The 12861-nt window shown below is 37.6% G+C and overlaps 1 protein-coding gene and 1 long non-coding RNA gene across 2 annotated transcripts; both read right to left on the bottom strand.

Annotated features, from left to right (window-relative positions):
* Positions 1–450: 450 nt before the first annotated feature.
* Positions 451–6774, bottom strand: LOC142224663 (uncharacterized). The gene is made up of 6 exons (XM_075294446.1): positions 2685–6774; positions 2311–2456; positions 1996–2156; positions 1517–1937; positions 621–1415; positions 451–495 (listed from the first exon to the last, which is right to left on the bottom strand). Exons 1-6 carry the CDS (start codon positions 6772–6774, stop codon positions 451–453), a joined length of 5658 nt encoding a protein of 1885 aa, XP_075150561.1.
* A 4980-nt stretch (positions 6775–11754) lies between these two features.
* LOC142223021 (uncharacterized) lies at positions 11755–12661 on the bottom strand. The gene is made up of 2 exons (XR_012718493.1): positions 12026–12661; positions 11755–11968 (listed from the first exon to the last, which is right to left on the bottom strand). It is a non-coding gene; the product is annotated as an uncharacterized LOC142223021 (long non-coding RNA).
* Between the last annotated feature and the right edge of the window lie 200 nt (positions 12662–12861).

The raw sequence follows: 12861 nt of genomic DNA, 5'->3' as shown, positions 1-12861 counted from the left end.
CGAAATTTTCGGTAGCAAAAATTTATTTAAGTCTACAACAAAAAAAAACAGGGCTGTGTACACAAATTTTAAACCAGCTAATCGCTTTTAAAAATTGTTAATATATGTTCCAAATATTCATCAAATAAATTGTTTATTATTTACAGACCTTTTAAAACTTTTACGCACACAATGATTGTAATAAATTAAATGTTTGCTGCCAAAATATGCTTTTGACAACCCTGTTATTTTAATTAGAGGTGCGTACCAGCTTACGAAATTGAACGCTACCGAAAATTTCGTTAGCATAAATAGCAATGCATTTCTTATGGGAATGAAATTTTTCGCTAGAGGTGCATACCAGCCTTAAACGAGTAACATTTTTTTTCATTTCAATGGAACGGCAATTCAACGTTATTAAACAAACTTAGAGAGAATACTAAATACTAGTTTTGTAAAGTTAGTTCACAATTATTTCAATGCATTCGAAGGATAGTGCGATATAGTATCTTGTACCTATGAGATCGTTTTATTCATTTGGTTATAGATTACGTTTGACAGACACCGTAAAGCGTCCAGCCGAATATCGTATTTTGGGCAGTCGGAAGCCCAAGTCGGTTGAGGATTCCTTCACTTATAACCTTGGCATAAGTGTCTACCCCAAAAATTACATCAATTTTGCTAGATCGGTAAAATGTAGAATCTGCTAATAGAAGATTATGGAATTTTTCTCGGATTGGGGAAGATATGGATGGATTAGGAGTCGTTATGGATATACGATTATTTACTTTAAGGATAGTTTGTATGGAGACATTAGGATTATGGATAGAGGAAAGTGCAAGTGGACAGATCTTCTCATCATGTAATGTTAAAGTGGTAATTCCAAGTTCATCGACAATTCTGGATGAGATGCAACTAGACCTAGTACCGGAGTCTAATAGACATCGTAGAGTCTTGTGTCCTTCCTTAAAAGCCACATTCACTAATATCGTCGGTAACAATGTAATTGTGTTTTGTTTTAATTGTGCCGTAAGGGATGTTTGCTCGGGACGCACTTCAGATCTGGGCGATTCTGTCGGTGTGACCGATTTCTTCATTTTGGCTGTAGTATTTGGCTTTGACGAGCTGTGTTTACTGTCGCGTTCTGGAGATGTTTGGTGCTGTAGTCGGGGATGGAAATGCAGTAGTGTGTGATGCTTTTCATGGCAGAGCCTGCAACCTGTTTTTGTGAAGCAGGTCCCTTCAGAATGATTAAGCGCCAAACAGTTTACACAATATCCGTAAGATTTCACAACATATTCTCTTTGACTGCAGTTCATATCAAGGAAACGATGACATTTTCGCAATGCGTGCGGCTTGCGGCAAAGTCTGCACATATATCGACGACCTCCTTGATTCTGGCGAAGATTATTGCGCCTATTGTTACGCATTGGGAGCTATAAAACAAGTAAATGCAAGGGAGAATGAACAATGGGATTTAACGCGACATTTATCAGTAGTGAAGAATAATCTATATATTTTCTGTGGGCAAAATAACTAGTTTCGCTATGGGGCGCGTAATTGTTCCCCTTTGGGTAATGATATCAGCCACTCGGACTTTGTTGTCAACTCCAAAGTGTAATTTCGAAATCCTTCCGAGACGCCATGAATTCGGTGGATTGTCGTCCCTTATTGCTACGACCATGTTTTCTCTTATGTTTTCTTTTTCTCTCTGCCACTTATAGCGCTTATGGAGTTCTTTAAGATACTCATTTTTCCATCGGCAACAGAAATGTTGGTGAATGGCTTTGAGTCGTTGCCACCTGTTAACAAGGGACATAGGAGCCTCGTGGATTTTAGGCTCAATTGGAGCTAAAATAGGTGAGCCAATGAGAAAATGGCCAGGGGTGAGAGCATCGAAGTCTGATGGATCCTGAGACATAGGTGACAATGGACGTGAGTTTAAACAGGATTCAATTCTGGATAATAACGTTTTAAATTCTTCAAACGTATATTTGGTGTTCCCAGCGATCTTACGAAAATGTATTTTGAAGCTCTTCACCCCCGCTTCCCAAAGGCCCCCATATGAGGAGCACCAGGGGGGATGAAGTGCCATGAAATATTATAATTGGAGTAATTGGACAATACAGCCCGTTAGGAAGATTGAAGAAATTCCTTTGCCAGTATTCTCGAAGCGCCTACAAAGGTTGTACCATTATCGGAGTGGACGTGCAGTGGGCAACCGCGCCGTGAAACAAATCTGCTAAATGCAGCTAAAAAAGCGGAAGTGGATAAATCGGATGTCGCTTCGAGATGGATTGCCTTAGTACAGAAGCACACAAACACACATACATAGCCTTTGGTGATAATGCAAGCTCTTCCGGCATAATTTTTTATGTCAAAAGGGCCTGCAAAATCTAAGCCGGTATGAATGAATGGGCGAGAAATTTCTATCCTTTCAGGAGGAAGAGCGGACATCAATTGTGATTGGCATTTAGCTTTGTACAAAATACATGTCTTACATTTATTGATGGTAGATTTGATCAAATTTTTTACTCTCGGAATCCAAAATTGTGTACGAATTAATCGAAGGACAAGTTGATTTCCTCCATGGAGGGAAATCTCGTGAATAAAGCTGACTAATAGCCGCGAATATTGACAGCTATAAGGAATAAGTATGGGGTGCCTTTCGCTGTAAGTCATGGATGGGGACGAGGCTAACCTACCGCAGCTTCGCATGATGCCTTCAGCATCAAGAAAGGGATTCATGCTAATGAGTGAACTGGATTTTGGGATGGAAGTTTTCAATGTTAAAGCGTGATATTCTGTTGGATAGTGAACCTTCTGGACTAAAGAGATAAGACGTGTCCGCACCGTGAGAATTTCCGATGTCGATATAGCATGTGTTTCGACGATGTAGTTTACTCGATATCTAGGATGAGTTCCAAAGTAAAACCTATACACATATGCCATAACACGGATAGCTTTGGCGAACGACGAGAACCGTTCGAGTAAGTCGTCGAAGGTTTCGAAATAACTGAAATTGACTTTTGTAGGCTTCCTATCCAGATTTAGATTTTCCACATCAATTGGAAACTCTTTCGACCAACAATCCTCAGATTTGCTCAACCACTCTGGACCCTGCCACCATAAGGAATTTTCTAAAATTTCCTGCGGAGTTACACCTCGACTAGCTAAGTCGGCTGGATTTGATTCTGAAGTTACATGCGACCAGTTGACAGGATTGACGACCTCTATAATTTTTGACACCCTGTTCGCCACAAAAGTGGCCCAAAAGCAAGGGGGTTTGGACAGCCAGGACAGGACTATTGTCGAATCCGTCCAACAATGAAGCGTGTAAGTGGACAGATTAAAACGAGGCAGAATATTGTCTATCATATCTGCCAATAGGGCAGCCCCACATAATTCCAAGCGAGGTATAGAAAGCGTCTTCACCGGGGCCACTCGGGTCTTCGAACAAACCAATGACGTGAAAATCGTATTGTCCCTTCTTATACGAGCGTAAAGGACGGCTGCATATGCCTTCTCGGAGGCATCACAAAATCCGTGAAACTGAATTTCGCTGTCCGGAGTAAAGTGCAGCCAACGAGGAATGCGAAGGGAATTAATCAAAGGATAATTCTGTCGAAAGGATTCCCATTGAGAAAGGATATGTGGAAAAACCTGCTGATCCCATTCGGTCTTCTCGAGCCATATTGATTGCATTAGAATTTTTGCAACAATTATACATGGCGAGAGCCAGCCCGCAGGGTCAAATAGTTTAGAAATCTGTGAAAGGATCTCCCGTTTAGAAAAAGCGACTGAGTCAGAAAATGGTTCGGCCAAAAAGAGGAAACAATCGGACATCGCATTCCACCGTATGCCTAATGTCTTGGCTGTGCTGCGATCGTCAAACTGAAGGAAATCATCACAAAGCAAGTCCTCCAAGTCGATATCGGAAAGAATCTCTCTGCAGTTAGAAGTCCACTTGCGCATGGAGAATCCTGCAGATGCTAACGCCCGAACCAATTGCTGTCTCGCTTCTTTGGCCACAGAAATTGAATGGGCGCCTGCTAACGCATCGTCAACATACATCGAATTACGAAGGATTGAGCTTGCTAGAGGATAAGTTGACTGAATGTCGTCAGCTAATTGTAACAGGGTACGGACAGCTAAATACGGCGCACAATTGACCCCAAACGTGACCGTCTTAAGTTCAAAATCCTGAATAGGGTACTGAGGATTTCCTCGAAAAATTATCCTTTGAAAAGGAGTATGGCTAGGATCTACCAGAATCTGGCGGTACATTTTCGTAATGTCTCCATTAAAAACGAATCTATAGAACCTCCACCGCAAGATAAGGATCATACGATCGTTTTGCAGAACTGGGCCTATATCAAGAAGACTGTTCAGGCTTGAACCATTGGCGGTGGTCGCAGAAGCGTTGAACACGACTCTTACTTTTGTAGTCGTGCTTTCTGGTTTCATAACCGCATGATGGGGCAAGTAAAAATATGTAGAAGTATCGATCGAGCTGGGTGGCGAAACTTTGGCCATATGTCCCAGCCGAACATATTCGTCGAGGACTTCGTCATATTCTGCCTTAAAATTGGGAGTTCGCAGAAGACGGGCTTCATTTCGATAAAACTGTGCTATTGCACTTTTCCTGGACTCACCAATAGAACCCATTTCAGGAAGACCTTGCTTAAAAGGAAGGGAAACTATATACCTTCCACTACCGTCGCGTTTCGTAGAACGAATATATAAATCCTCACAAAACTGGTCCTCGACGGATCGAAACCTTCTTCGAGGAGGGTCTTCCACCTCCCAGAATCGTGAAATTGCGTCCCCTAATGAAATTTCACAATGATATGAGACCAATGTCGAATAGGCATGAGTAATGTGGATAGGAATGGGGCCAGTAAGAATCCAGCCAAATATGGTTTCTTGGGCCACTAAGGAACCACAAACGTTATTCTTGATGCCATTCATCATAATAGAAGGGAACAAATCTCCACCCAAAAGAATGTCTATATTGGAATTCTTAAAGAAATGAAGGTCTGCTAAAGGAATTCTGGGTATTTGTGAAAGTATGGCCGGATCGACAGCTCTTGAAGGGAGGCCTCCAGAAAGATGTGGGACAACCAAAGCACTAGCTGAGATTGCAATGCTTGGATCTAAAGTAGAACCAAGAGTCAGTGAGCATAGCTTCTGAGCGGAAGCCGACACCGTGTTGTTGAGTCCCGAAATCGTCGCACATGTGCGCTTAAAGGGCAGTCTCAAAGTGTTAAAAAGTCTCTCCGAGATGAAAGTAGCTTCGGATCCCGAATCGACCAATGCTCTAGCGCAGTATGTCACCCCATTATGGCATATGTTGACTAAAGCCGTCCCTAATAGAACAGCCTTTGAGTTCGTGGAAAAACAAGAACGGATGACATTGTTGCTCTGGGAATCAGTGGACTGTATGGTTTTGGATGTGGATGGAAATGGAGCAGATGTCGGATTGAGATCCGAACTGGGATTTGATTGTTGTGTAGATGGAGCCTCTTCGCCTTTATGCAGAAGAGTATGATGCCGCTTATGACATATAGAACACGCGTATTTGCTCTTACAATTCCTAGCCGTATGAACTTTTGAAAAACAGTTTCTACACATATTACTTTTCCTAATTTCGGCAAAACGGTTCTCGTGAGACATTTTTAGAAATTTGGGGCATTTCCTGATTAGATGGTACTCCTTGGGACACAAATGGCACTGGGGTTCACTGACCCTATTCTGAAAGCTACGAACACTACCCAGACCTTGTTTACTGTTCATTGTACTCGATAATCTCGGAGTTTGCCCGGATGCTTGACTCGTACCTTTCCTGATTTCCGATACCGATTCCAAAGTTCTATGTCTATTAGTCAGGAATGAGTCTAAGTGAGACCACTTTGGGATGGTTGCCTTATCAGACAGTGTCTGCTCCCACAAAGTCAGGACTGAATTCGGAAGACAATTACAACACACAAATATAAAAATTGGATCCCAGCTCTCCACATTAACCTCGTACATTTGAAGTAGCGATATGCATGAATTTATGTCCCTCTGTAATGTTTTCAGAGATGCAGCGGACTCAGATGACAAATGAGATAACCCGAAGAGCCTTTTCAATTGAATATTTATTAAGACCCTTTTATTTTCATATCTGGAACATAGATTGTTCCAAGCAACGTCGAAATTCTCATTTGTCAAAGGTACCTTGCGGACAATGTCGTTGGCCTCGCCTTTAGTTTTCTGGTTCAGGTGAAAGAGTTTCTCCACCGAACTTAATATTGGATTTCTGATGCATATAGCCTCAAAAATGTCTCTGAAAGTGGGCCACGAGGAATAATCTCCACCAAAAGTGGGAATATCACAGGGTGGGAATTTGAACCCAAAACTTGATGAGGCGTCTGATCTGGGGGCATTGCCAGAAGTTGGATTTGAAAGTTCATGTAGTAATTCGCGGAGCCTGGTACTACACCGACAATAGGTAATGTAGGAGCTCGTATACTTATTCCTCACCATCTCAAGCTCAGAACCCTCATCTTCGTCATCCTTCCCCTTATCACCGGTGGACTTCTCATCCTCACCGGTCCCCCGGGCCTCGTTCTCGATATCGGCCACACAAAGCTCATAGGAGTATTTTAACTTTTCCCATATTGAGGTAAGTTCTTCTTTGTGAACTTCGATGGAATGTACAGACGCCATTGGAATACATTGACTCCTATCGTTAAGATTTGCCTCAAAAACGACCAAATTGTCTGCTATACGAATAAATCTATCGAGAGACATTTCGAGGGCTGAAATAAATGTATACCGGAGCAGATACAAGATAGAAATTGCAAATTGCAGTCACAACTATATGAATAGGCTTTGTGTAATAACAAAACGAGCATTCCCCAGGTGGGGAAGTATAAGGCAGACCTGTTGGTTATCCAATGAGGTGAGTTATGTAGAGTTGTAGCTGATGCTGGCGTAGAAACTCTCTGAGTGTCTCCAAAGAATTCTCCAAGTGATCACAGAGATCCGGCTCGAATGGTACCAATGATGAAGTGGGGATGATCAGTTGGATGAAGGAATGAAACACAATAGAGAAAAGCAACCCAAATGGATCCAAAGTGATGAGTAGGTTTAATAATGAACCAGTAGCACTCCAAATGGTTTTGAGAGAAGAATCCAGACCAAATTACAAAGTAGAAAACAGACAAGACGGAATGTGTTAGGATGGTATAAAGAATTTCGGATTTATTTTCTTCAGGAAAATCGATCTTACCAATAGGACGGTTAGAAAAGAACAAAAAAAAAAAAAGTATGTGGCCAATCTGTCGGAAATGCTATTATTTTTTTTTTAGTACGAATTGATTGACAGGTTCTGTTTTTGGCATTTTAAATTCGCCCAAGTCAATCTACCACGATTGATAGCATATGTGCTTCAAGTTATACTACGTTCGCACTAGGCACGAAATCTCGCTATTTAGAACTCAAATCTCTTTACAAATCTCAAGTGTTCGGACTGGCAAAATAACGAGATTTCGTTGATTTGAGGATTTAACAGCTGTTTGTAAATATATCAATACAAACACAAACCCGTATGTGCACACGCACACACCCATTCATCCAGAAGGAAAATTGGGGCAGGGTTGCAAAAAGCGCTTTTTTAGTACTAAAACCACAGTTGTACAAGGCAGTATAGGGGATTTTGAAAGAGATTTTGTTGAAATCCTCTACTAGCCAGCTGATATTTGCCCATTGCAAATCTACTGAGATCTTGGATGATTTCGGCCAAAATCCTCGTTTTCGAGGATTTCGTGTCTAGTGCGAACGTAGTATTAACTTAAATAAAGTTGTTAATTATAGGGATTCCAATTCGTGCTTGTTTCAAGAAATTGAATATTATAATATTTGTATATTTTGGCATGAACAGTGAGAAAAATTTTCGTTTTTTTAAATAAATCTATCAATGTTCGTGATAGTGTATAAAGAAAGAAAACACCAGCAGAATAACAACCCTTTCATTTGTCTTCATTTTGGAATCTTCAATTATCAGGTAGTATTCAGTGACGCTAACCTTTTGCAACAAAAATGTTTTATGATTTTTTATATTTGTAGGTATTGAAATTGTAAAAGGAGGACAAAATCGTTAGGCAGCAACTTATTAAAAGTGAAAAGTACAAGAAGAAGAAAAAGTGCGTTTTACAGTTGATAATATCACAGGGAAATTGGAAATAGTGGAATAATAAACTAATATTTCAAAGAGATTCGATGCTGTTGATTCTTAATAAATATATTCAATATATTAATAAAACATGTATTTTATTGAAGATAAAATTGCTTATAGAAATAAATAAAATTGTATTTAAAAACGAAGGTAAGCAGTTCTAATTATGAAGTAAAAGTTTTACCACAAATGTGTAAGATTTGTCGAAATGAATGAAAAAATTTCAATAAAATCATTCCATATATGAATTCAAATTAGTTAATTTTTTTCATTCTGTAGTATAGTGGTATATAAATATAGGAAAATGTTAACTAATATATGGAATGCATTATTCCTAATTTCTACGAAAATCACATCGTTCAAACAAATAAAAATGTCTTTGGCGCTATACGAAGTTCAACTTTCTTCACAATGAGTACATTTTAACTTAAAGAAGGGGTCACTTTTTTCTGGGTGTAGTGTAGAAAACCTAATTTGGAATCAAAGAAATTGTGAATATTTTTTACTTTAATTTAGTTAAGCTCCCCGATAAAAGGTATGCAAAAAATGTTTTATATTGTACTTATTCACAAAAGAATGTTTTATATTGTACTTATTCACTACTAGATTTACATCTCTCATTCACAACTTCGAACTATTCTTGGTTTTCGTGGTCCAAGCTTTTGCTGCATCAACGAATGCCTAGCTACAATTTTGAAAATTTTTAATTAGTATGGCAATTGGCTCTAATAAGCCAAAAAGTGATTTTATAAAATTTTCTCTAAACAGGAATTCACTTATATAAGACTTAAATAGTTTTCCTTCCTTCCAGTTTCTGCAGTAACCCTGCCAACATTTTTTGAATTTGGGGACTCTTTTGAGAATCCCCACTACGTCGAAAACAATCATATACAACATCAAAAACTCGTCGGAAAAGCGCCGTCACTATTGAGAAGTTGTACCACGCCAAGTTACTACAAAAATGTTTCGCATGAGTGCAGCATTTCAAGTGCTAGGTTTGTTTCCCACAAACACTCATGTCCCAACACATTATAATAATTCCTCAAATAGTCTGCTGGATGTAATTTTTGTTAATCAAATGTCGAAAATCAAGTTATATGATCAGTTGTCAGCACCAATGTTCTCCAGACATGATTTGCTTTACATTATATATGACTGCGATTTTACTATACAACCACAGACGATTTCTTTTCGCGATTTCAGGAATATAGATTATGACATTCTTAAGGATTTTATTTGTAACGTATCTTGGGATACATTATACGATACTCCGGAAGTAGATGCTCAGGTGGAATTTTTTGAGACGAAATTAAATTTTCGATATGTGTGCACCTTTGAAAACTAAAATTGTTACAAACATTGAGAAACCTTGGTTCAGCAATCACATAAGGAACATAATTCGAAAACGGGATGCATACTATAGTCGATGGAGACGATATAAAATTCCACAATTATACGAATCTTTTAGGTTTTGGCGTTGTGTAGTTGCCAAGGAAATTAGAATAGCAAAATCTCGTTTCTATAAGGAGAAATTTTCGAAGGCGATTAATTGTAGGGCCAAGTGGAAGGAAATACGAAAAATTGGAATAGGTTTGAAGGATAATAGCAATCCACAAGATGATATTGATCTGGACTCCTTAAATATGAAGTTTATAGGCGGAGATGTCATGAGTAACTCTCGAAACGTTTATCGATATTATTGCTGTGTCAGAAAGGAAAATGACTTTTCATTCCGGTGTGTAAGTGAAGAAGAACTATTGTCCGCTGTTTTATCTATAAAATCCAATTCCGAGGGAGATGATGGAATTAATCCGAAATTGTTTAAGATAGTGTTACCAGTATTACTACCTTACGTTACATACTTATACAATACAGCCTTAATGAAATCTGTTTTTCCTAGTGCATGGAAAAAGGCAAAGATTTTACCTGTACCTAAGACTGACAACGATTTTAGGCCGATCGCGATATTACCTTACTTATCAAAGGTGCTTGAGAGGCTCATGTATCAACAAATGACTAAATATATTGAAGATAATGGACTGATATTTGATAGACAGTCGGGATTTATGAAAAATAGAAGTTGTGTGACCGCTCTTATAGATGTCACGGATGACCTGAGAGCTAATATGGACGAACGGGAGCATTCCTTCCTCATTTTACTTGACCACAGTAAAGCTTTTGATACTGTTGATCATTCTATATTACTAACAAAACTTGACAGGATTTTTAATTTCTCAAGCTCTGCTTGTAGGTTATTATCTTCGTATGTAGATAACCGGTCGCAGAGGGTACATTCACATGGTAAAGTATCAGAAACCTTGGTGTTGAAAAGAGGAGTTCCTCAAAGTTCGATTTTGGGACCGCTTTTGTTTTGTCTATACATAAATGATCTCCCGGATATTCTAGATAACTCCAAGATGCACATTTACGCAGATGATGTGCAACTGTATCGCTCTTCTCATGTTAGTGAAATTAATGAGTGTGTTAGGAAAATAAATAGTGATTTAGTCAAGATTAACAACTGGGCTGAAGTAAATAAGCTATGTATAAATCCGCGTAAATCGAAGTGCATTTATATAAGAAAATCAGATGTGGATGATAACATTCAGGGTTTATATATTGGTAACACATTGATCGATTATACCTCATCTACTATGAATCTTGGAATTTGTTTCAATGAAAAATTAACTTGGTCTAACCATATAACTAAAGTCTCCGGCAAAGTTCACGCCATGCTGCGAAATCTCTGGGCAGTACAACAATCAACACCTCTTGATATACGAATGTTGATAGCAAAGACATACCTTATACCTACACTTTTATATGGATCTGAAATCTTCCATAATTGCGATATTATCGACTTGCAACGTCTCAAAATTACATTTAATAATATTGCTAGATATATTTTCAATTTAAAACGAAGAGACAGAATATCAAACTGTTCTTATCAAATTTTCAATATGAGTTTCGAAAATTACTTAATGCATAAAATAGTTTATAACAAAGAACCTAAATATTTATTCGAAAGGATAACGTTCGCTCGCTCAAACCGAGGTAAAAAAATTATACAGAAACGGTTTAAAAGCTCTAAGTCAGAAAAATTCTTTTTTATACCAACAATTCGTCTTTGGAACAAACTCCCACCAGACTTACAGTTAATAAGCAATATCCTGCATTTTAAAAGGCAACTTTGCAATCATTTAAAATAAATGGAATATCTATATTAAAAACCTTTATAAAATTACATTAAGTTTAAACTTTTCCATATGAAACTAAAAAACAACATATTATACAAATTTAAATATTTTTTTTTATCTATTATAGTACATAATTTATAAATGTAAAACAATATTATATACTACAAGCAAAATTGTGTTGAACCACTGACACCAACATTATAAGAATTTAATTTCTTAAGGTGTTAGACTTTACAAATAAATAAATAAATAAATAAAATTATTAGGTGCCTTTATAGATCAATTTAGAACGACGCCAATAAGGGACCCTCCAAACAATCAGAAAAAGTGCATTTTAAGATAGTTGTAAAAGAATCATTGTGGTCGAGTAAAACACGTTTGTTTAGATATTTATTAATTTGATTAAACATTTACAAATTCTTAAAAATATAACATTTATACCACTATCACATTACATTTAACATAATTTTTGGCATTAATGATGATGTTGAGTTACAAGTAGCGAGTTACATGTTGCTGCGTCTATCAACCAGTGTTTTTATTCCATGGAGGCAGCGTGTCTGTAAAATATCTGAAAAACAATAACTTTATTCCATTTGGAAAATCACCAAATTGTTCACCAATATACCTTTCACAATTTTAAGCGTATAATCTATGTTTCAGAACTTTATTTTCGTTTTTATTTAATTAAAATATAACAAGCTGGTTGCGCTTGGCGTTTCACAAAAAAAATGGCTTTTTTTAACAGAAGGGATGGCAAATTACTTGCATGTACTTTTTGATGTACCTTTTCATGATGGTTGAAGTGACATTTACGAGTCTGTGGTAACGATGAGGTTGAAATGGAACTTTGAAATGCTGGCAGGGAATTTGTGAAAGGTTAACTATGAGCGAGAACCGACCGTCACGTTTACTGCACCATCGAGTAGTTTATAGTAATTTTGGCTTCGAGTTTCCAATTGAAATAACTATATTCTCAAGTTTTTTAAACTCGTTAATAATTTTATGAACATTCCTGAGAATTAAAACTTCTTCGCATATATCATCATCTTGGATATCATTCGCTGCCTATCTGAAGGGTTTGAAGTATTTGGAGTTTGTGACGTTTGCTACTTTTTCTACATTTACGACGTGTATGTGACGTTTACGACTATAACAACTTTGCGACAGTCGCAAACCTTAAAATGTTTGATACAGACCATCTCTGACTGTATTAGCATTCGTCGCTAAAAAAATTGTTTTCTCGTTTTTAAGTGTTTTCTAGTTGTAGATTACTAATTATTTATTATAATAACGCAGACATCCACGCTCTGTAAGAAACAGTAAATGTCAAGAGCAAGCCTTATTTTCATTCACCTAATGTGCAATATACGCACAATCGAAATATTTTTTATGAAGCAAGCTGCTATTTTACATTATAAATCGTGTATTAGAACAAGACAGATACAGTTCTAAGTTTACCAT

The sequence above is a fragment of the Haematobia irritans genome, chromosome 2 (assembly GCF_050003625.1).
Source record: "Haematobia irritans isolate KBUSLIRL chromosome 2, ASM5000362v1, whole genome shotgun sequence".
Taxonomy (NCBI): domain Eukaryota; kingdom Metazoa; phylum Arthropoda; class Insecta; order Diptera; family Muscidae; genus Haematobia; species Haematobia irritans.
The sequence above is the reverse complement of the archived record's forward strand: the minus strand, read 5'-3'. Positions and strand labels throughout refer to the sequence as shown.

What these genes read in the sequence shown, in the direction of transcription:
- LOC142224663 (XM_075294446.1), bottom strand. Translation starts at nt 6,774, where the DNA reads ATGTCTCTCGATAGATTTATTCGTATAGCAGACAATTTGGTCGTTTTT. An exon ending in GAGCTTCAAAATACATTTTC is followed by an intron (nt 1,938 to 1,995) that starts GTAAGATCGCTG and finishes GTTATTATCCAG; the next exon opens with AATTGAATCCTGTTTAAACT. An exon ending in GGGTAGACACTTATGCCAAG is followed by an intron (nt 496 to 620) that starts GTTATAAGTGAA and finishes ACGATCTCATAG; the next exon opens with GTACAAGATACTATATCGCA.